This window comes from Tachysurus fulvidraco, chromosome 14, assembly GCF_022655615.1.
Source record: "Tachysurus fulvidraco isolate hzauxx_2018 chromosome 14, HZAU_PFXX_2.0, whole genome shotgun sequence".
In the NCBI taxonomy this organism is placed as follows: Eukaryota; Metazoa; Chordata; class Actinopteri; order Siluriformes; family Bagridae; genus Tachysurus; species Tachysurus fulvidraco.
In genome coordinates this window covers 16,537,733-16,560,455 of record NC_062531.1, presented here as the reverse complement: position 1 = coordinate 16,560,455, position 22,723 = coordinate 16,537,733, and the positions used below count along the sequence as shown (strand labels likewise).

The window sequence follows — 22,723 nt, the reverse complement described above, 5'->3', positions numbered from 1 at the left end:
CTGGATTTTTTTTTTCCACCATTAACAATGGCATTTCTTCATATTTCAAATACAGCCCATATTAACAGCATTGATGACAGCAAATTTCTATGAATTAAACAGTGTCTTTACTGTAACTTTGATTAGCAATTTTAAAATTACTAAACTATTCAGTTAACTAAAATGCACCTATTAAAGTAAATATTGAAAGAAGAGACTTGGCAAATATGAAAATGAATTATGTAACCCATCATTTATTTTTAAACAGGTGACACCATATGAGAACTGTATTTAATTTGTTAATTAAAAAAAGCTTTTTTATTACAGTTTAAAATTCAAGTATGCATAACTAATCATCTTTTTTTAAATAATCTTAGAGTGATGCATCTTGCCACTGTGAGTGCTACATTTTAATTCAAAATGTACAATTTGTCAGTGGAATTAAAAAATAAATTTAGTCCAATCCATCATCCTAAAGGAAAGAGACTTTGACTTCCACACAAAATGAGACTTTAAAAAAGATTTGGTTGTTTTTTATTTTTATTATTTTAATACTCTAAATGGTGTAAAATATTGCCAGTCAAATTTGAATACTACAAAAGCAAACCTAAATCAGACACATTGCTATAATAAAACACAATTCACAAAACGCAATGGCAAGACACATCATTCCTTCAAACTAGAGCAACTGTCTTGGTTTAACTCAGTTGTTCAAAGCATTCATTCTTAAATTAACTTAAACTGATATTTTCGAAAAAAAGAAAGCTCGGACTCATTTCAACCTGGTCAAGTGTTTACCAAGATTCTGCTGAGCATTTTGTACAAAGTAACCTTACGTTCCTCTTGCTTTGTTAATTCCAATGAATGCCTGAAATCCATAATAGAGGTCTGAGATTAGAGGTTGAATAAAATAATGTGGGAAAAGGTGTTTCGCACACTGGTTCCATATTCATTTTTATTTTATTTAGATGATTTGTCCTTCAGACCTCTTTCAAGATCAATGATAACAGAACAAACACTGGTACATTTATATAATTTTGGAAACATCCTACCAGTAACAGATCATATGGTGACTAAGCAATCATATTCCACCATCAGGGTGAGAGACAGTCAATGTCTTAACTAAATCAAAACTATTAACAAACAGTGACATGAGTGTGCTTCCTATCACAAGAACCATTATGTCAGATTTTACATAAAAAATCCAAAAATACATTAAAAAAACATTTATTTCGAATAGATTTCTAACAGAAATACAGAACATTAAATACCAGCTCTACAAGAAAATATTTTAAATATGCAAGAAATACAGATACTTTCAAGAAAACACTTCAAATCTTACTCTGTATTCAATCCGTCAGGTCACAGGGTTTTGTATTGTATAATTTGATATACCATCAGAAAACCCTGACCTGATGGATTGCATATAGAGTATGACTTGAAGTGTTTAAAGAGTTGTGCTGCACGATTAATCATATCGCAATCGAAATTGCGATATCAAGCCTGTGCGATTATATGATGCAAAATGCTGCGATTTTATGAAATAAATAAAAAATAAATGCATGTGTGGACATGACAACCCATTCTCTCTGAAAGCTGTTTGCCTATTTCACACAATACACCGCTATCCGCTAATTAAAAAAAAATACCAGTGAGTTTCGGTTTAGGTGGCACGTTTTGCGCGTATGGTCATGTCGTGACTTTTTCTGTTGTGCAGCGCGGAACAGGTGAAGATGGATGCCGAGCAGACGGACACTGAACTGGTGACCAGAAAAAATTCTACCTCTGTTATATGTAGTGTTCATTTTGTCAGACGAGATGAAATATGTTCGTCAACAATCTTTTTTTCATGACTAAGACGAGACAATGACAACTGCACCACTGTCCAAAAACGCTGACTAAGACTAAATTAACATGCATTATTGTTGACGAAAAAAGACGAGAGGAAAATGTTTTGTATAAAATAAAAACTAAGATAAAATCTCTCTTCATTTTCGTCTACAACTGTCTCTGCTTTTTCATCAGCTGTTACACCTGGAAAATATTCTGAACGAGTTTGCGGCTTCGCGCTGTTGCTCAAGTTACAGGTCTCATACTCCTGTGGCTGCAACACGAAACCGCTGAACAATTGTATTGCTTCCGCTAAAGAAAATAGTGCGCTCCGTCTCTACTGTTAGAATCCTGTGTCCATGGCAGCGCTCTGTTTTTCATGGCAACGGTGTGTTATAGTCAGCAGCGGTCTGTTATCAAGAAATAAAATAGTGTGTGCGTAGAAAGAATTTGTCCACACGCCGCTCAAAAAAAAAAAAAAATTCCTGAGCACAAGTCCACCGTGTAGGCTTTTTGTGTTAAATTATATTTCCTGTCGCTACGCAGGCGCTTTTATTGTACATGACGGTTCCCCACGCCCCTGTCACAATCACATCATAATCAAAATTAATAATTAGGCTTAAAAGAAAATGTATATGTAAGGGAATCAAGTTTAATAATTACATGTAATATTGCTCCAAATATCAATAATGGTGTGTGCAATACCATGTATAACTTGCATTTAAGTTGGTAATTTACATATATACATATATACTGTACACCTACAGTTTTGATCTTAGGCTTTTCATTAATCAGCAGTTATTTTATATTTTAATTTGAAAACGTTTTGCATTTGCTTGTTGTTGCTAGTTTGAGTTTAGAAATACAAATTTCAGCATTCAGTAATCTGTGTGTGCATTTTCCTTGAGAACCAAGCAAGTTGACTCATGATACCATTTGTTTATTATATCGCAATCACATATCGCAATCGCAATATTCACCTCAATAATCGCGTTTATTGAGTGACTGTATTCTTAGTCTGTGATGTAGTTAAACCCATCTGCTCAAAATAATTTAGCAAAATAAAAACTTATTAAAAGCTTATCTGATATGAAATGTTCAGTATGTCATTTCAATAAATACATACTGTGCAGTATTAGATGAGGAGTTGGGGTAGCTTGAAGATCCTCTCAACATCAGCCACTGTGGCTCACGACTATAGGGAACAGACAGTAGATTTGCAGTGGGAATGTAAGCTTCATAAGATTAATTTTAAGATGGCAACAATTCAAAGAAGACCCAACTGAAATTAAGCAGCTGGCAATGTCTTACACAGAAACAGATACTCAGCATATATTTGGAAAAAATCTACTTTTCTACTTTATTTTCTACTTAAAGAGCCTAGTGAAAATATAATTCATGATTCTAATATGTACATTGGTGAAACTGCGTTACATTTATGCCATGTAGCAGATACCCTTACCTAGAGTGAAATTTATTTATTTATTTATTTATTTATTTATTTATTTATTTTAATTTCAACTTGTACAACTGAGCAATTGAGAGCTAAGGGCCCAGCAGTGGCAACTTTGTGGACCTGGGATTCGAACTCGGGCCCTTCCGATCAGTAGCCTTAACCTCTAGGATACGACCCTTTATTATGTAATTGATCACACACATCTGGCATCATTCGAGTGAGTAGATTAGTTAAATCTGACCAAACAGTCACTTTCTATTTGTACTATATATTGTTGTACTGCATTGTAGAATGTGGCCTATAAATAAAACTGTATGACCAATGTATAACAAAATATGGATTCTTATTTATTTAGGGACCCATAGGGTCATGGGCTATAGCCAGGTGAGCTAATTCCTTAAATTCCCTTTAAGGATTTGGGTTCTATATACATAGACATTTATTGTCCAAGTGTGTTGACACACACAAGGAATTTGTTTCGAGCTGTTTGTGACTCTCAAAAGTATAAATAATATAAATAACATTATACTATACAAGACAAGATAATGCAGACTATACAAGACAGTGCAGACTTTAAATATGAATACAGAATATATGACTGATCAGTTATGTACATAAAGTGTGAGAAGTGCATGGATGTGCAATATTAAGCTTTTGTGCAATAGGCAGCAGCAGTAGTGTGTGTAACCTATACGGATGATGTGATGACTGACAGTTCTGATAATGCAGTACTTGTGAATATGAATCAGGGAATATAATTATGGTGAGTTCTTTATCAAGGTGATTGCCTGGGGAAAGAAACTGTTCCTGTGTCTGGCAGTTTTGGGAAAACAAAGTTCTGTAGCACTTGCTAGAAGGGAGGAGCTGAAAGCGGTTGTGTCCAGGGTGTGAAGGGTCAGTAGTGATCGACATGAGCGAAAGTGGGAGCAAATCCATCCAAGCCAGAGCAGCTATTGAGGTGGAATCCCTTCCCCTATTGAAACAGCAGAAGACAACTAACTGCCTTCAAGAGACCAAAGGAGACCCTTGGAAGCTTTTTCAAGGGTGCAGCAACAGAGAAGACAGCCATGTCTGAGATAGAGAAAATCACAGCTACTGGAACTGCCCACCAGCAGACAGCGAGAGTGATCCCCTTATGTGCTGGAAGACGCATGAGGTCAACTTTCCTCAGTTCAGCCGTTTAGCCGAGACATACTTATGCATACCTGGGAATATAGTAACTTTTCAGAGATCAGCTCTTAAGCCAACGTCAGTGAATATGCTAGTGTTCTTGACAAAGATCCTAAAGCTCTGACTTTAATGTGTCTGCCACATGGATGGCTAGTTAACTCTTAATGTTTACTTGTACAGTTCCAGCACTGACATTCTAACCTGACTTCCATTTTACGTTTGCACAAAGAATTAGAGGCAATGCAATGGTTTCAGCAGTGATATTCTACCTCATTTAATTTAACTGTTATTTAAGCATTTTTATTTTATGTTTATAGGCAATAAGTGTTTTACATTTTGAATGTTTGTTTGGATTGCTGTTGTTTGTTTACATTTGTACTTAAAATCTTATGACAATTTTATTAGTGACAATATTGAGCAGGCTCCTGTAATATCGCAAATATTCTTGAAATATCATGATATAATTTTGAGGCTATACTGCCCACCCCTAGCAGAGATACAGCTGGAACATCTGTCGATGCCATGCTGTTATACAAAAATGATGCATACCTTCTGACTAATCAAATTATAAGAAATTTCCTTTATTGCTCATTAATAAATTTAACATTGAGATTTTAAGTTCTAATTTAATTATAGATTTAATACTACTTTCTTCCTGCCGAAACCATCAAATATTTAATGAGGGAGAACTAAACACAAAACTAACTGCTGCAACAGCAGTTTAGTCCCTGTTGGTTCTATCCACAGCAGTCGCATTTATTTCCAGGTAGTCCACATTATGACATCCTCAACAGCAGTCAGCACACCTAGTTTTGGGACTTCAACCAGACCTAGGGCATCAGGACGAATCTGTCAGATCCGGAGAGAAAAAGCAGTCACACTGGGAACTCTGAACACTAGGAGCTAAAGAGTAGAACGTGTAACTCGACAGAGAGAGGGGGATAAAAAAAAATGCTTTTGAGGTAAAAATGCTTTTGGAAGTACATCTCAAGCATATCTAGTATTTTGTTTAAGTATTTACAATTGAAACATTTTATTTCATCAAAGCATTGTGATGCCCATTGGGAACCGCCGCTGTCCTGTCTGGAGAATATTATGATTAAACATGGACATGGGAAAGCACCAAATTTCTATATTATATGCTACACTTATCTCATATGTTAAGGAATCTAGTAAAGATAGAATGAGGGCTTGGAGTTTGGACATTAAAGAGGATATCGAGGAAACTGAGTGGTCACGAGCATGCTTAAAAGCTCAAATACAGACCATTAATACAAGAATGAAGTTATTACAACATAAATGGTTGATGAGGACATGTATAACCCCTGAAATGCTTAACAAATGGTCCCCGGACAATCAGGACACATGTGTGAAATGTTTAATTGAGAAGGGAACTTTAATTCATTGTGTATGGGAGTGCCCTAAATTGGTAATTTTTTGGAAAATGGTTGTCAGTACCCTAAGTAACATCATAAAAACTCAAATACCGTGCATTGCAAAGCTTTGTATTCTGGGGATATACCCAGATCATCTTTCTCTATCAATAACAATCAGAGGACTCTTATCGACTTTGGCCTTCTGCAGCCAAGAGGATGATTGCTTTCAGCTGGAAAGAGACTGAAATATCTTCTGCATACTCTTTGATCAAGGAGATGGCAATGTGTGTTACTTTAGAGAAGTTAACATACATTGCAAGGGGTAAGGTACAGCAATTTGAGGAGATATGGGCACCTTTAATTGATTTCCTTAAGAAATAAGATGATGCATGTAATAAGGTTCTGTGTGACTATTTATTTATTATTATTATTATTATTATTATTATTATTATTATTATTATTATTATTATTATTATTATTATTTTCTGTTTTGTTTTATTGTAATTGCTCCTGTTTTGATGAACATGTTTGGAGGGTTTTTGTATTTTGTTTTGTTTTTGGTGATGCAGTTTTTGTTTGGTTTTTGGTTATGGTTAGTATTATAGAAAAATCAGTAAAAAACATTGTTGGGAAAACAAAGATATGCTTGAGATGTATTGGTTAAAAACATTGAACATGTGCAAATTGCAGGCAGGGACTAGCTATGGCAACATAACTAAAAGAAAGAGCCAGAAAGTGAGGCAGACAAGAGGGCTTTCTAGGACATAAAACCACACCATCCAAATATCCTAGTTCACCAAAACTTGAGTAAACAAATGTATTTTTAATGTAGAGTCCAGAACACTACTCAAAAGGCTGATCCATAATTGTGGGGCTTTCAAGAAAAAATAAACTTTGCCCCCTTGCTTATGCACCTACTAGAACATCCAGACAGTAAGACATTACAATTATAGTACAATAGTAGTATGGTCATTTGCCATTTTAGCCTATGTTATTTCTTACATGAAGTTGTAACTTGCCATAAGACATTTGTATAATACACAATCATCAAATCGCAGCTGTTCCGTACATCAAATGCAACTGGCAACTGAAGCCTATGCCTTTCCTGTTTGTTACTGAAAGCCTTAGTTTAGATTTTAGAACTATGATAGCTTGGTTAAGGCTCTGGGTTGTTGATCGAAGGATCGGGGGCTCCAGAACTGCCAAGCTGCAACTGTTGGACCATTGAGCAATGCCCTTAACCCTCCAAGGGCCCTGTATCATGGCTGACCCTGTGCTCTGACCCCAGGTTTCAAAAAGTTGGGATATGCAAAGAAAGAATTTCACTGTCCTGTTATGTATATGTGACAAAAAGGAAAGGCTTCTATTCTATTCTACTTATGATCATCTCTAAACATGTACAAATTAATTAGTTAAAAATTTACTTTTTTTTTTTTGATGGAGTGCAAAATTGTATACTTTGCCATTTCTTGGTATTACAGTAATCCCTCGCCACTTCGCGGTTCAAGTTTCGTGGCCTCAGTGCATCGCTGATTTTTAAAAAATATTCATCAAAAATAAAAACGGTTTCCCAGGATGCCAGACAAAGAGAGAAACTCTCTCCGAGGCTTTGTACATACCCACGGGCACTCAGACAGGGCATGTGATTGGTTCCCGGCACGAGATCTGAGCTGATTGGCTGTGCATCATCGCATCCTCTCCCAGCTTCTTCCCTTGTTGAATCTCGCAACTCTCGTTCACGCTGTCAACTGTGTCTCGCGTATTGTGTTTGAAATGAACTTTTCGTTAAGCCCTTACAATGCCTCCTAAGTGCTGTGCCCCTGCAAAAGATACCTCTAGTGAGCCTAAGAGGAAGATGATGACCATTGTGAAAAGTGAAAAGGTCAAACTTAGGGCCAATCCTACTTTGCGGATTTTCACCTATCGTGAGGGGTTCCGGTCTAAATTAACCGCGATAAACGAGGGATCACTGTATCTAACTAAGTTACTGTCTATTTAAACCTGTCCTTCATGAAAAGTAGTAAATGGGTAACAAAAGTAAAACTTGCAGCTGCCCCTGAACCCCTGTACCACCAACAAAGATATAAGCCAGGCTCTAAACATTCAGTGTAACTCAGTTTTAGAGATTTTACATTGACCGCCATTTGGAAACTGCAAGTCTTTTTAAAGAGCTGTATTGACTTTGGTGGAAGTAGGTTAAAAGATCAAGGAGTTATAAAATTCACTGAACGAGTAGGAATTTTTTTGCAAATTTTAGATTCCGTAAAGGGAGAAAAACATTGTTACTGGTAGTGAAATGGATACAGACTGAGATGGATTAATAGATAGTTGTGGAATTGATAAGATAGGGTGCAGAGTGAAATAGATACTTGGGTTGCAATGTTTTGCTATTCAATCACGACTATTAATAATTATCATACACTTAAACAATGGTATATCTTGGTTTAGGCAACATAACAGTTACTTGTAGCCTTAGTGAGAATCACTGCTTTTCTTTTTACAGTGCTGAGGCATCCCCGGCCGAATGCTGCTTGCATGCTAAGGTGTTGGAGAGTACACAGTTTGTTGATGGCTACAAGACACTTGGATTTCAGGAGAGTATCTTTGGAGAGTTTCTTGGCCGGCTGAGGGAAAATCCACGCCTGGTGGCTTCATGTCTGGTTGCTGGAGAGAAGATTATCCAAGAGCATACACAAGGAGTGATCCACACTGTTTTTACCTCACTTTATGGCAACTGTATCATGCAAGAGGATGAAATCTACCTATTACAAGTACATAAAAAGAACAACAAAACACCCACCCATATCTCACTTTCTTTAGAAATAATGTTAACAGTAAAAATTAGAAACTGACTCTGGTAATTGATATTTTTTATTTATAACAATCATCTTTCAACTGTTCTACAATTTTAGGTTCTGCGTTACCTAGTTGAGTTCGAGCTTAAGGAGAGTGATAATCCACGACGTCTGCTAAGGCGCGGCACATGTGCTTTTAGTATCCTGTTTAAACTATTCTCTGAGGGCCTGTACTCTGCCAAGCTGTTCCTCACTGCCACCTTACATGAGCCCATTATGCAGCTGCTGGTCGAGGATGAAGACCACCTAGAGACTGATCCAGCAAAAGTGACGGAAAGATTCACCCCAACACAACAAGAGCGCCTGTTTGGGGAGAAGGGCTCTGATTCTTATTGTCAAAAAGTTCAGGCAGTTGTAGAATCCAACCAAGCCAAGCTTGTGGCTCTTGTTAATTCATTTATTGGCTATTTGAGGCAAAATACCTACTGTTTCCCACAGAGCTTGCGATGGATCATATCACAGATGTACAAATCACTGGTGCAAGTAGAGGGGCTGGAGGTTGGGGAGGTGAGAACCATGTGCACAGACCTGTTGCTAACTTGTTTCATCTGCCCAGCCATTGTCAACCCTGAACAATATGGAATCATCTCAGATGCTCCCATTAATGAAGTGGCACGATTTAACCTAATGCAGGTAGGATTTATCATGTAGGATTTATTCATTATGTAATGGAACATTTTATCTGTTGTTCTACAGACCTGCCAACTTTCATGATTTGTGTGCAAGGAAGGAGGCATTTTAACATTGCTATATTCTGCTATAGGTTATCCCTCAAATCCTCAAATATGGCCTAAAATGGTCTTATGTTTCTCACTATTTAGATTGTTTTCCTTTTGAACAAATGACTGACAAGGTGAACTCACTTTTTGTCATAGTAAATTGAACATTTTTAGTTCATTAAACAATCTAGCAATGTATATTTTACCGACATTTTATAGATGGCATTATGTGTTATAGAAAAATTGGGGAAAGATTCTAAGGGACTAAGTGTGAAATCGCTTCAACACCTTACGATTAATTTTACTATTAATTTTATCACAATTATCTGTTAAAGTCCTATCAAAAAGTTTTGGAACAGTAAGTCCAAGTATTTTGTTTATACACTGAAGACTTTTGGGTTTGAGATCAAAGCATAAATTTTACCAAAAAACAAAACAAAACAGAAGGTCAGCTTTGCTCATTCTGCTCATCATTATCTAGTAAGCCAGTCCTGATAAAATATCAAAACACTTTTAAGGATATTTTAATACTGCAGTTAAGTTTCCACACACTGCAAAATATTTTTTGAAATTCCAAGATTTTTAGGGTACACAGGACTAGGATTAATCTTTTCCTTCATATCAGGCTTAAACATTTTTGAGATTTTTTTGCATACGTGAAATCATATATTTTAAGTATGATGATCAAAATGTATGAATATATATGTAGTTAGCCACTACAATAATATCCTTTTTACCTCAGTTTTATCTTATTGAATATCAATTCAATATATCTGAAATTATCCCAGGTTGGGCAGTTGCTGCAGCAGTTAGCCATGGCTGACACAGATGATGGAGATCCTCGACGGAAAAACAATTTGTCAAAATTTGACAAAGTAAGACTAAATGTTTGTGTTTGTGAATTGTACAGACCACTTAATTTACTCTTGGTCATTTTAATTAGTTTTATGAGATATTTTGTGTATTGGTTGCACTGCTTAACTGTGGGTTTGTCTCCTTAGAGTTGTGTTGCTGCATTTTTGGATGTAATGATTGGTGGAAGAACTGTGGAGACCCCTCCTATGTCTTCAATTAACCTTTTGGAGGGGCTTACACGAACAGTGTTTTATATCACAAACAATCAGCTTCTGTCTATGGTAACAATAATTAACATTTAATTAGCTGTAGTTAGGCTCATGGAATGTTATTTTATTTACCTACATACTTTTTCCATTCAAAAACATATTTGTGCAGTCATGAACAGTCACAGAAACTAATGAACGTTCAAGTCCGAAAGTTTACATACCGTCATGCTTTATTATTATTTAATAAATCCTACTTCTCTCAAACCTCAGATGTATTTTTAAAACAATCAATTACAAACAAATTATTTCAGCTTTTAATCACTATATCAGAATTACAGTCGGATAAAAGTGGATATAAACCAATCCAAATTCTGTAAATGTAAATATACACCAAGCTGACCCATAAAGCCTGAAAGATTGAAATTTGCAGGTAATTTCTGGCATTTTGGAGGAGTGGTCTGTGGTCAGATGAAATAAAAATCTAATTGATCATAATAAGCATATCAGTAATTTACTATCAAGGTAATTAGTGCTGAATATCTGATGATAGCTTAAATAATAATAAGAAAAACTAATTTGCTATAATTGTAAAACGAACTGTTATCGAAATAATGCAGATACTGTATTTGAACACAATCAATATGTAACATGAAATACTTTGTGAGCTGTGAAAAATTGAGTGTCTTTAGCTTCAGTTTTCACTTTAAAACTCGGGAAAAGCTGTGGACTCATTTTTCATTAATAAGAATGAGAACACATTCCTGGGTTGGAAATCAGGAGATGTGCTTGGGGCAACTGAAAAATATTATTTTTGTGTTGTAAAGAGACACATAAGTAACTTTGGCATATTAAATCCTGAAATGCTAAACCAGCCTACCTGGCGCCATGTCATGTTTAAAGTCTCTCTGTTACATTGTTTCCCAATTCTGATGTTTGATCTGAACATTAGATGAGTGTTGACCTGAATCTGCAAGATTTTATGCAATATGCTGCTACCACATAATTGTCTGTCTGGGTATCTGCATAAATGAACAGGTCTACAGGTGGTCTTAATAAAGTAGACAGTGATTTTATAAATAACAGTAAATTTTTAATTACATGCTTTTGTTTTCTAATGTCAATAAAAAAAAAATAATAGATACACTGGCAAGTGATAGATTTGACACTGTTGTAGGCCAGTTAAATATATTTAGTTCCAAAATTACCTTTCTTTCTTCTCAAGTATTCACTGAGGTTCAAGGGTAATGTGTCCATTGGCTTGTTTCAACTTTTATTGAGCAGAAAAAGATTGATCTTTGGTCATACTTTTGAGTACTAACTTGTACTAGCACATGCAGATTTTTAATTTTGAATATTCTACATACAATGCCTAAAGGTCATCAAATGTGGAAATGTAATATAATTGGAGCATACAACATTAGTCATTGTGAAAGTGTAATATTATGTAGGAATAATATAATCATTAAATCTCACAAAAACTTAAACTGTAATAATGTTTGTGATTACACACTAATTTTATGACCCCCACACGTTGCATTTTCCCCCCTCTACTTTCCTTAAATCCACAATATTTGCTCTGTTCAGGTGGGCTTTTTGCGCAGCATTGCTGCTGTAGACCAGCTCAGAGAGGAAGATCATGTAGCTCTTGAGAATCTGCTAGCCAATGTACCTCAGTCACATGCAGTCAAGAGCAACAGCTTGGAGCTCACTCCTCACCTTTCGCCAGCTGCTACACCTGCAAACAGGAGGAACAGACTACCAATAGGTATTTGCACAATATTTTATGTTTGCTACAGTTTAGTAATGAAAGATGTAGTAGTTACACTCATCAGAGAGGATAAAAGTTAGACTGGTTTGAAATAAAGGGAAGCCTACAGTAAATCTATCAGCAATTCTCATTACTGTTACTCTCTCAGATTGCAAGCTATATTTGTGGTTAGCTATACTTCCAGTTAAGTGACCGCATGGTAAATATTTGCTGTTGTTTATTATATTATTTCCAGTATTATATTTTTTTGTGTTCTAGGCATCCTACTAGGTACTGTCATTAGTAAACCGGTTCCTACATCTCAAAAATCGATTACAAACCTTTATTTGGAGCTTACCCTCATCCTGTTGCCCTAAATTTCTGGTTTTCACCCTCTATTACCCTCTACTGTTCCTTACTAACCAATATCTCCCGCATATTAGGGGAGCTTTGTGTCTTACTGAAATTTGGCCACAGCATAAACAACCTTGTGCTCTGAATGTCATTGTACCTAAGCTGCAGACAGTTGTTGTAGTTTACTGTCCAACAAATCAAACAACTGTTTTATCAGTAATTCCTTTGAGCTACTATGTTCTATTTACCCAGTAGTGGTAAGGTAGAGGATAAATATACTTTCTAACCTCCAACATGGATTGTATCCTTTCTAATCTGATTTATTTTTTAACTTGCGTTTACCCTCTGTGTCAAAACCTAACATCTGAAACTCAGAAAAAACATTATCCCATCAGCTGGAGCAGATTATATTCCATGTCTTCAAAAAAATGCCACTACAAATGATCCTTTTTACCTCAGTTTTATCTTAATCATTTAGCCATCCAATGGCACTAGAACATTTGTGAAACCTTTATCATTTTCTGTATTTCTACATGAATCTAACCTACAATGTGATAGATAAATAGATTCACTTCATAAGAAGAAAGAGAACCCATAGCTTAAATTACACAATTTTGGTAACTAGTGATCATTTCTGCCAGGAGGAACCAAGGTAACAAATCTTCCATTTGTGACTTTCACTCATCTTGCTGTAGTGATTTTGGCTCGCGAAGCAAGGTAAATATTTATAAGTAACTATAACGTGTTATAGTGGCTTTTAAATATTTTAACCTAAGTTGAAATTAACGGTACTGGAATTAAGGTTACGCTTATTTGGTCTGTTCGTCCGGCGAACAGGCCGTGTACCTTTATTAATTCTATGAAGGCGGTATCTTCCCGGCCAAGAAAGATTCGCTTTCCTTTTACTGTATACCGTAATTTAAATTAAATTAACTCAATAGAGCATGTAGTTCAGACTCGATGTTGCAGGTACCTTAATTTGTGAGCGAGACTCAGAGACAAATCACCTGTGGCTCAAAATTATGACATTTAATGAATGAGACAAACACAACATAAAACTAACTACACTAACAAAGGAAAGAAATAAGGAAAACGAAAATGAAAATAAAATAAAACAAAAGAAATTAAAATTGGGGAAAAAGAGGAAGAGACTGGAAAGAAGAAACTAGAGAAAGGAAAGGAATAGCAAGCTTAGACTCAAAAATTAATCACACCCTAACTGGGAAATCTTCACAGAAACTTAAATTCACCTTAAGATTGAAAGATGAAAGATTCCTACTTAAAATTACGCATCTAAATTGGTTGGTAAAGGAAACGGTTACTTGCATTGGCTTACTGAACAAGAGTCTGGATGCAACAGAGAAATCTCTGAAAAGTCAGTTAGGGTGGGGTCAGACGTTCTTCCAAGTTCTCCTGAAGATCAGAGCAGTTGTCGTTCTTGGAAGTGAAGCTTGCTGGAACTTCTTTGGAGGAAGATGGAGTCGTCTTGAAGCTGTTCCGGAAGTCTGACCACGGATTAGTGGTGTTTGTGACATTTTAAAGGTCGCGAACTCCACCCATCTTTGGGGATATGACCAATACTTCGGTCAAGGTTTTGGAGGGAAAAACTCCCTTTGTTTCAGGTGTCTGTGGGCGTGGTTTAGCTATCAAACTTTTAGATGACTTTAAAGTTTGATCCAGGGTGTATTAAGATGGTATGGCACCTTTCGTGCTCAAATAAAATACACCAGTGCTTGAAAAATGAGTAACCGATAATTTTGTGGTCATTTGGATACTAAACACGAAGGGTAATGACGGTATGAAGGCAGCGGTACGTTACATACATAGATCATTAATCAAAGTATAACTTATTTTAAAATACAATGTTGTTTTCTGACACATGGATAAAATACACCCTTGTCAGGAAATTAAGGAGCAAATAATTTTAAGTCAGGCAAGCCTTAAAAGAAGAACACATTACAAAAAGGGTTATAAGAATGAGAATATAGAGTACCTTATCTTCGGGTTTTATTAGTAAAAAGAATGTCTCATTGTGTGTGTGTGTGTGTGTGTGTGTGTGTGTGTGTGTGTGTGTTCTGGTTGAGGGCCCCTATGAGTCGTTTAGGGCTGCATGGGGTTATCTGGTCTTTGTGTAGGTTCCAGACATTCTGGAGCCAGGTGTGTGTGTGTAAAACTGGGTTGCTCATCGGTTAATTGAGGAGTAGATGTTGAAATTTAGGGTGCCTGGGACATGAAATCTAAAATGACTGGTATAAGACGCTACATTGCCCTGTGGTTTATGTTTAACTTCCACAGTATGACAGCTGCTAGTTTAAGCAGAACACATCACCCAAAAGACAGGCTTGGCAATTCATGCACTTGCCTACAAAGGGCATGTTTCCTGGTATAAAGTGGCACTTAAGAAAACCACGACTGATTACTACCCCAGTGTTATTAGAATGGTTTATTTAAAATTTCTGATTTATTTATTTTTTTATTATAGCTAGAAGAATGGTATTCCATACCTACAAAAAACCCTGTCTCATCTCCCCTTACATTAATGAATTCCATACCTCCTCACCTCTAATGGAGAGTTCTGTTTCAAAGCTTGTCAAGGCATTTTGAGAAACCACTTTCTACAGAGGTCCCATGTCAACTTCTCTTTTAACCCTCTCGGGTCTAAGGGTATTTTTGGGCCTGGAGAAGTTTTGACACACCCTGATATTTGTGCTTTTTTCAGTTGCTTATGCACAGAGTTTTGTTGTTATTATGAAGGCAGTCAAATAAAAGTAGACACTTCACAGTTTCGAATGATGTATTACATGTGTGTGTATGATTATGAATGACGGAGTATTTTAAGTGGATTTCACCTTGAAGAGGAAAAAAGTGGCAAAAACGCGCCGGGCGCCTGTCGACCCCAGAGGGTTAAAGCGAAGACAGGGCCTAACCCTGGGGGCTCAGTAACTCTAAATTGATAACCAACAAAAAAATTCTGTACGAACACTGAGAGGAGTTTTACACTGGGTTTTAGGCTATTTTCCCTTTCTCTTGTTCACAGGGCCAAGGGATGTGTGTAGTAACCCTGCTAAAAAAAACAGCATTGCTGGTCCAGCATAAGGTATGTTTTGCATGCTGGGACCAGCTTGGGATGGTGGTATGCTGGTCCAGCATTAGGTGCTGGTTGCTGGTGTGCTGGTCAACCAGCCTGGGATGGTGGTATGCTGGTCCAGAATCAGGTGCTGGATACTGGTGTGCAGGCCGAACAGCCTGGGATGCTGGTGTGTGGGCCGACCAGCCTGGGATATATATATATGTATAAGTTTGTTTAAAATATTTATTGGACAATGACATTTGCCATCACACTGTAATATACACACGTGCACAAACATTACACAATATAACCTTTACAACACACATTTTTGGTCTTAGCTTCTCTCTCTTTTAGCGAGTAACAAGTAGTATGTAGTGGCGATGACCATGTTTTTTTAAGAGGTGCTACCCGGAGTCGTTTGCCATTAGACAACTCCTGCTCTGTCTTCTTTATTCTCTGAAAAATTATAGAAACAAAATAAGAAAAAAAACTATATATCACTCATTTGTTTATATTGTGCAGTGAATGAGTTACAATAAAACAGCTACTGCTTAAGTTACATACCTTTAAGCATTAGTATTTGTGCCCTGAAGAAGTCTTGCTTCCATCATAGCTACCCAATAAACCTGAGTTTGGTCAAACATGTCATAGTTAAAGTCCTTAATTTCGCTAGTTGAAACAACTGCCATGCAGCCGTCAGCCAGGTACCTCACGTATGCAAACATTCTGATTCCCAGTGATCAGCAGATTCGTCATGTAGAAGCAGAAGCTTTTTATTTACCCCAAAACAACAATCATAATTACGGTGGCAAAAACATTGATGATCTGGAACACGTGCACTTATACTAATTTCGATAAACACTGTAAGGTATATAATGTAGTCGAAAACATTGCAAGATTTATTTTTGGAAAGTGCAGGAACTACATTTACCTTCGTGAACATAGTTGCTTTAAAGGTTGCATAGCAATGCTCATGCTGGGTAATATCTCTTCACACTTTACTAAAAAAAAAAACAACTTAACTAACTTAATATATATACACCAGAAGAGGGAGAAAAAGAAATAATATACTTATAATGAAATATATTCCAATATATTGTGTTTTAATCTTATATTAATGTGTTACATAGAAACATACACAAGCAAAAATAAAGGTTCCCATAAAGCTCATTCCAACAAGATCATACTGGTTAACCAGCTACACCAGCCCCCTTTTGCTTGATAACACCATGACTATGCTGGCCACTTATCTATACCAGCATTATACCAGCACTATACCAGCATGAACCAGTTGAAAGTGATGGCATTCTCTGTGGTGCATTCTTCAGACTGGTGCACAAATTGTAACGTTCCTTGTACGTCAGTTAATAAAGAAGTAATGTCTCTGACCAGCCTTTTAAACACTTCATAAGTACTGAGGTCAGGTCTACTGGCACAATAGTCACTGAGGCATGCAGGCTGGGGATTCTTGTGGACAGAAACGATAGTGAAAATTGCTGCTTTTCTTATTCCTTGATGGTATTGATGTTTTCATTGATGAAAACTTTTAAGCTACTTAAGTTAACATGCAGCCATTATTCTCAAAATAGCTAAGTGAAACAGCTGTACATTGTTTAACCATATCCTATTCATCATATTAATGTTTTTTCCTGCTTGATTGGACCATACAAATTTTATGCATCTTGTATTAGAGCCTTCATGTTGAACATAGCGCCTCATGGCAAAGAACACTGAGGATATGAGAATTAGAATTTTTATTCTCCACTATGGTTGCAAAGGGGTTGAAGATTTTCGGGATTTTTTTGGGGGGGTAAAATGGGAACTCTATCTGGGGAATTTTGGAAATATTACAAGTTGGAAACTTACCGGGAATTTATAGGAATTAATAATAAGAAATTTCTGGAAATTTATATAAACTGTATCATATAAAAGCATAAATATAAACATTTTGTTTGGATATAAGCAGACATGCATGCAATGTAATACAGATTTAAAAAAGAGACATTTTGACAACACTGGCTGAGGTGAAATATATCCACACATGAGATGGTGGCTCATGTTCTATAGAATAATGTTGGGGAAAAGCTTGTAAAAACACTGATGCACAGATATCTAAATAATTAGTTTAACAATTGGAATATTTTGGAATAAAAAAACACTTTACAATTGATGCAAATTAATAGAAATGGGTAAGATGAATAAAAACACCACAGTCTATATCAAACTATAATCTAGTATGTACAATAGTACAAAAGTTTGGAGAATTTTTTTTGTTAATGTTTTTAAAAGTATCTCATTTAAGCCTGATTTATTTGAATATAAACAGTTTTACAAAATTACATTAAAAAAAAAAAAAACTTTTATTAGCAAAGAATCCTGAAAAAAATTAGAACAGGTTATAAAAATTATGAGGAGCACAACAACTCTTAAACTGATGAGAATATTTGAATGATTTCTAAAGTATCACGTGACTTTGAAGCCTGTTGTAATGGCTAAAGTGAAAATTCAGCTTTGAATCACAAATACATTATATTTTAAAGTATATTAAATCAGAAAGTCGTTGTAATAATATTTCACAACAAAACTTTACAAATTTTGTCTTGTATTTTTGATCAAATGCAGGCATGATGAACATGAGACTTCTTTCAAAAACATGTGTCCAAACTTTTGACCAGTACTGTACTGCTGTAAAATAACAGAAAACTGGCTAGCAAAGAGGACAAAAGAAATAGCATAACAGCTTGAGCTAGCTTGCCACATACATTTTTATTTCATTGAAATAGTGCAGACTGGATAGCTACTGTATAAAAATATTTTGGTATTTGCTAAATAAACTTTTAATACCATATATAAAATATGTTTACCAAAGTAAATATGTGCAAACAAAAAAAATGCAAAACTGTGGAATTAATATTTTTGTGGTACTTACCTTCTGGAAAGGGGAATTTGGTTTGGAAAGGGGGATTGATTGTGGGGGTAGTCTTTTTAGACAGTCTTTTATTATCTTGCCTAAATGTCTGCTCAGTCAGTGTATTTGTATTTACAATGGTATAATTTTGTTGCACAATAGCTTACACAAGGCATAAGGGCGTTTTAAATCTAACTTTGTGATATGCAAATACTTTATGCAAATACTTACCAAGACAGACATTTTCTGACATTATTTTGTGTGCAGGATTCAAGAAAAGATGTTATTTTATGGAGGAATGCACAGTGCATTAGGGGGTTTGGCCCCAATATCCCTGCAGAAGGCAATGTGCTGTGTGCATGGGATTGATGAATGAGCAAAGGTAGAAATTCAACTGAAATTGCAGTTTTTTTTAACCAAGATTTGTTTTTCAACTACATTTAAGTTCCCTGTTATAGGCTAACTTGCAATTTAGTAAATTCCCAGTTAATCCCATTAATTCCTGTTAATTCCCATATTTTGAGTTAATTCATATGGAAAGTTTCCAGCTGTGAAAATTCCCTCAATTTTGCAACCCTACTCTAGATAGCCTAGGCTATAAGATGATCAGTAACACCCTAAAACTGAGCTATAGTACAGATCTACTCGAAACAGGCCTTGCAAGGGTCAATCGAATAAGTTGAGTCCATGTGCTGTCAGGTGCAGCACACTTATTGCTCAGACCATACACCGCACACTGCAACAATTTCGTTTTGGCCGTCGTCCCAGAAGGGAGCCTCTTCTGAAGCTGGCTCACAAGAAAGCAAACAGTTTGCTGAAGAACCTGTTCAAATCCATGAATTACTGGAACCATATCATGTGGTCTATGAGACCAAGATAAACTTGTTTGGCTCAGATGGTGTCCAGCATTTGTGGTGACAACCTGGTGAGGAGTTAATTGTCTTGCCTACAGTCAAGCATGGTGGTGGTGGCATCATGGTCTGGGGCTGAATGCTGTTGGTACTGGGGAGCTGCACTTCATTGAGGAAACATGGATGTACTGTGACATTCTGAAGCAAAACATGATGCCCTCCCTTCAAAAACTGGACTGAACTGCATTTTTCCAACATGATAAAGACTCCAACTAGCACAGACTGCCTTACTGAGGAAGGGGATTGTGTGGCCAAGTATGTCTCCAGACCTGAACGCTATTAAGCACCTGTGGGGCATCCTCAAGCAGAAGCTGGTGCTTACAATGGTGCTCACAAAATAATGACACTGCCATGTTCCCTTAGGGTGTACTCATTTTTGTTGCTAGTTGTTTAGACAATAATGGGTGTATGTTGAGTTATTTTTAGAGGACAGTAAATATATATGCTGATAAACAAGCTGCACATTGACTTCTCAAGAATATCTATTTTTATTTCTATAGATTTGTACCTTAAACTATAATAAAATAGGCTGACCTTGACCTGAAATTAGGCTGACCTTGTCTGTCTTAATGTGTTGGTCTTCCATACACACCTTGATTGCTTCCTTCTGCTCTGATCCCCAGCACTGAGGATAATTTTTTTTTCCAGGACAATGGTAGATGCCACAATTTAAGGTCAGAGTCCTTCCAGCACACCTTTGTACGTGGCTTGATTCATGCACCCTTTACAAAGACAAATATGCCCGAACCCAGCCTTGCTGGAATTTCACAGTGGGTGTGAGACACAGTGCCTTGTAGCCCTCTCCTGCAGGTCTCAGTCGAACCATTAGATGAGCTGGTGTTGGTCAAAGTTTGGAATTTGGACTCATCAGACAAGATGATCTTACTCTAGTCTTCTTTTGGTCCAGTTCTTATGTGCTTTTGCAAACCTCAACCTTGCTCTTCTTTGCTTCTAATTGATGAAAGGCTTTTTATTAAGTTTGCATGATCTCATCCATGCCTCTAGGAGCCTGTTTTGAACTGTCCTCATCATGCACACCCCCAGCTGCCGTTTTTTCTTGTAGGTCATTTAATGTCATCGTATGGTTGTTGAATGATTTTTAAATGAGTTGGTGGTCCTCCCAGTCAGTGCAAGTCCTTTTTGCCCTCTGCTGGTCTGTAGCTTTTTTGTATTGTGGAAGTTTGGAGAAAATAGCACACTGGTAGGCATGAGCAAGAGTAAAAATGTTCACAATTTGTACTGCTGGACAGTACAAAGCTCATGATTCAAACACAGAGCCTGAAGAAAGTAAAATGCCTATCATTGGCTAGATGCACAATTCCTTATCAGGCTAGTGTTACCCCTACCAAGGTCTGCCTTTTTTAACTCTTGCCATCTCATCTCCAGCTCCTTCTCACCCTCTAATATTTTAAACAAACAATCTCTGGTAATAATAATTTCTAGTCACAAACAACTTTTAGTCACGCAAACTGAGGGTCGGACCATTACAAATAGCTTCTTAATAATGCTTGACCTTGTTCTTATGAACCACTGTCTTTGAAATTTTGAGGATAAAAGCAACCTGATGCTCACTGTATCCCTCTGCCAGCAAAGCCAAAATTTTTAACAAAACTTTTCTTCTTTTCAGGTCTTTTGACATGATCAGTAGTTATTTGACTCCCAATTACTTTCGAGGTACTAGTAGCACTGTATTTGCTATCCAGCTGGTCCTATTGGAAGGTGAATAAGTGGTTAAGTAGTATTCAGGTGCAGGCCGGTGGAGATGTTTAGCTTCACTTGCACTTTCATTGAACTCCACTGTCACCAGTTTTGCAGAGTGTATTGGTGCATTGTCAACCTGATACACGACTCCACATCCATATTTGAACCTTAGGGTGCAACCTAAGTTGTGGGCTTAGAGAATGCAATGACATTTCAAACCAAAATATCAATTACCCATAAACAAATGCAAACTTGTTACACTATGTTGATATTAGGAATTAGTATGCACAAAGTTTCATAAAATTAGCCCAGTTTTGTGCACTATACAATTTTTAAAAAGCATTTACATCCTTATTAAAATATATTAGGCTATGGGCCATGCCTTTTTTTTAGTCCTTATTTGTGTCACTTTAGTTTGCTAAGCAAAGCTAAGCTTTCCATTTTAATTTAGGCATATGTAGCATATGAAGTTCATTGAATAAATATGCTTAAAGCAATCTTTATGCACATATTAATAAACTTGACGTATTTTTGTACTTTAATTATGCCACCTTATATACAGTTTTGTTATTGTTAAATATTTCTTTTCTCAAATACTACACTAAAGATCCACCGATATGCCCATTTGCCAACAGCAACCCGTAGCCGTTCCCGCTCCAACATCACTCTGGACAATGAGTTGGAGGCTAACTACCAGGACCCTCAGCAGGAAGTCATGCCCGAGGAGGTGCTTGTCATCTCATTAGGAACTTCCTCTCAGACTATGCCTGGAATGATGCCTGAAAATGAGGTAGAAAATAAACTCCAAATATAGCATGGACACTTTTTTTTTTTCTTATTTACTTTATTTGTCAAATTTTTAAATTTAGTAATCTACTGTTCTTTAAATTTTCTTTCTTTGTTTTCTTTAATTTGTTCATACACTACTCAAAAACGCCCCACCACTCAGAATGTTTCTAGGATTAATATGGCAGTATTAATGTGACTAGCAGATGAACTGATCATGCTCTCTCTCTCTCTCTCTCTCTCTCTCTCTCTCTCTCTCTCTCTCTCTCTCTCTCTCTCACTCACCCAAACCCACCTTCAGATCATTCTGATTTCACTCACAGCTACTTGGAATTACTGTATATTTCCTTCAAGGGAAACTGATTTGTTACTCTTTCCCTCTTGAAAATTATCAGGGAAAGCAACTAATGATAACACCCATTAGCAAGCACAGTGCTCTGAAAGTCACCATTTGTGGAAGTGCCCCTTCAGGGTATCATTTGGAACAGTGGCCAGAAACTGATCATTTACAATCTTCTCCAAAATTATTGGAACAGAAAACCAGTTTAAGATTAACAAATGAATGGGGCAATTGATCAGAATGTCAGCTGAAGTGAAATATGATGCAACCCGTGTAATGGAACGAGCAGTTTCAGGATGCTATTCTAGTGTTGTTTCCAGCAGAACACCCTCACAACATCAACAACATTAAAGCCTCATCCTTTTTTCTTCATAGTTATTGCAGATCAGCACACTTTTCTCCCTGAGGTCTTAGATATTCATATTGGAGTCTTAAATACCCTCAAGTACTCTCACTC

At 36.5% G+C, this 22,723-nt stretch overlaps 1 protein-coding gene across 8 annotated transcripts in view; it reads left to right on the top strand.

Moving 5' to 3' along the window:
• The window catches only part of gapvd1 (GTPase activating protein and VPS9 domains 1), a 114,288-nt gene that overhangs the window by 33,968 nt on the left and 57,597 nt on the right, over window positions 1-22,723 (top strand). For 7 of the 8 annotated variants that reach the window (XM_047799733.1, XM_047799732.1, XM_047799731.1 and 4 more), the window contains exons 3-8: window positions 8,315-8,582; window positions 8,724-9,299; window positions 10,174-10,260; window positions 10,387-10,521; window positions 12,034-12,214; window positions 21,776-21,930. In XM_047799733.1, coding sequence (XP_047655689.1) covers window positions 8,315-8,582; window positions 8,724-9,299; window positions 10,174-10,260; window positions 10,387-10,521; window positions 12,034-12,214; window positions 21,776-21,930 — 1,402 coding nt within the window. Of the gene's footprint in view, window positions 1-8,314; window positions 8,583-8,723; window positions 9,300-10,173; window positions 10,261-10,386; window positions 10,522-12,033; window positions 12,215-15,587; window positions 15,662-21,775; window positions 21,931-22,723 lie in introns of those variants that run through there. The other variant, XM_047799735.1, reaches the window with a different exon arrangement.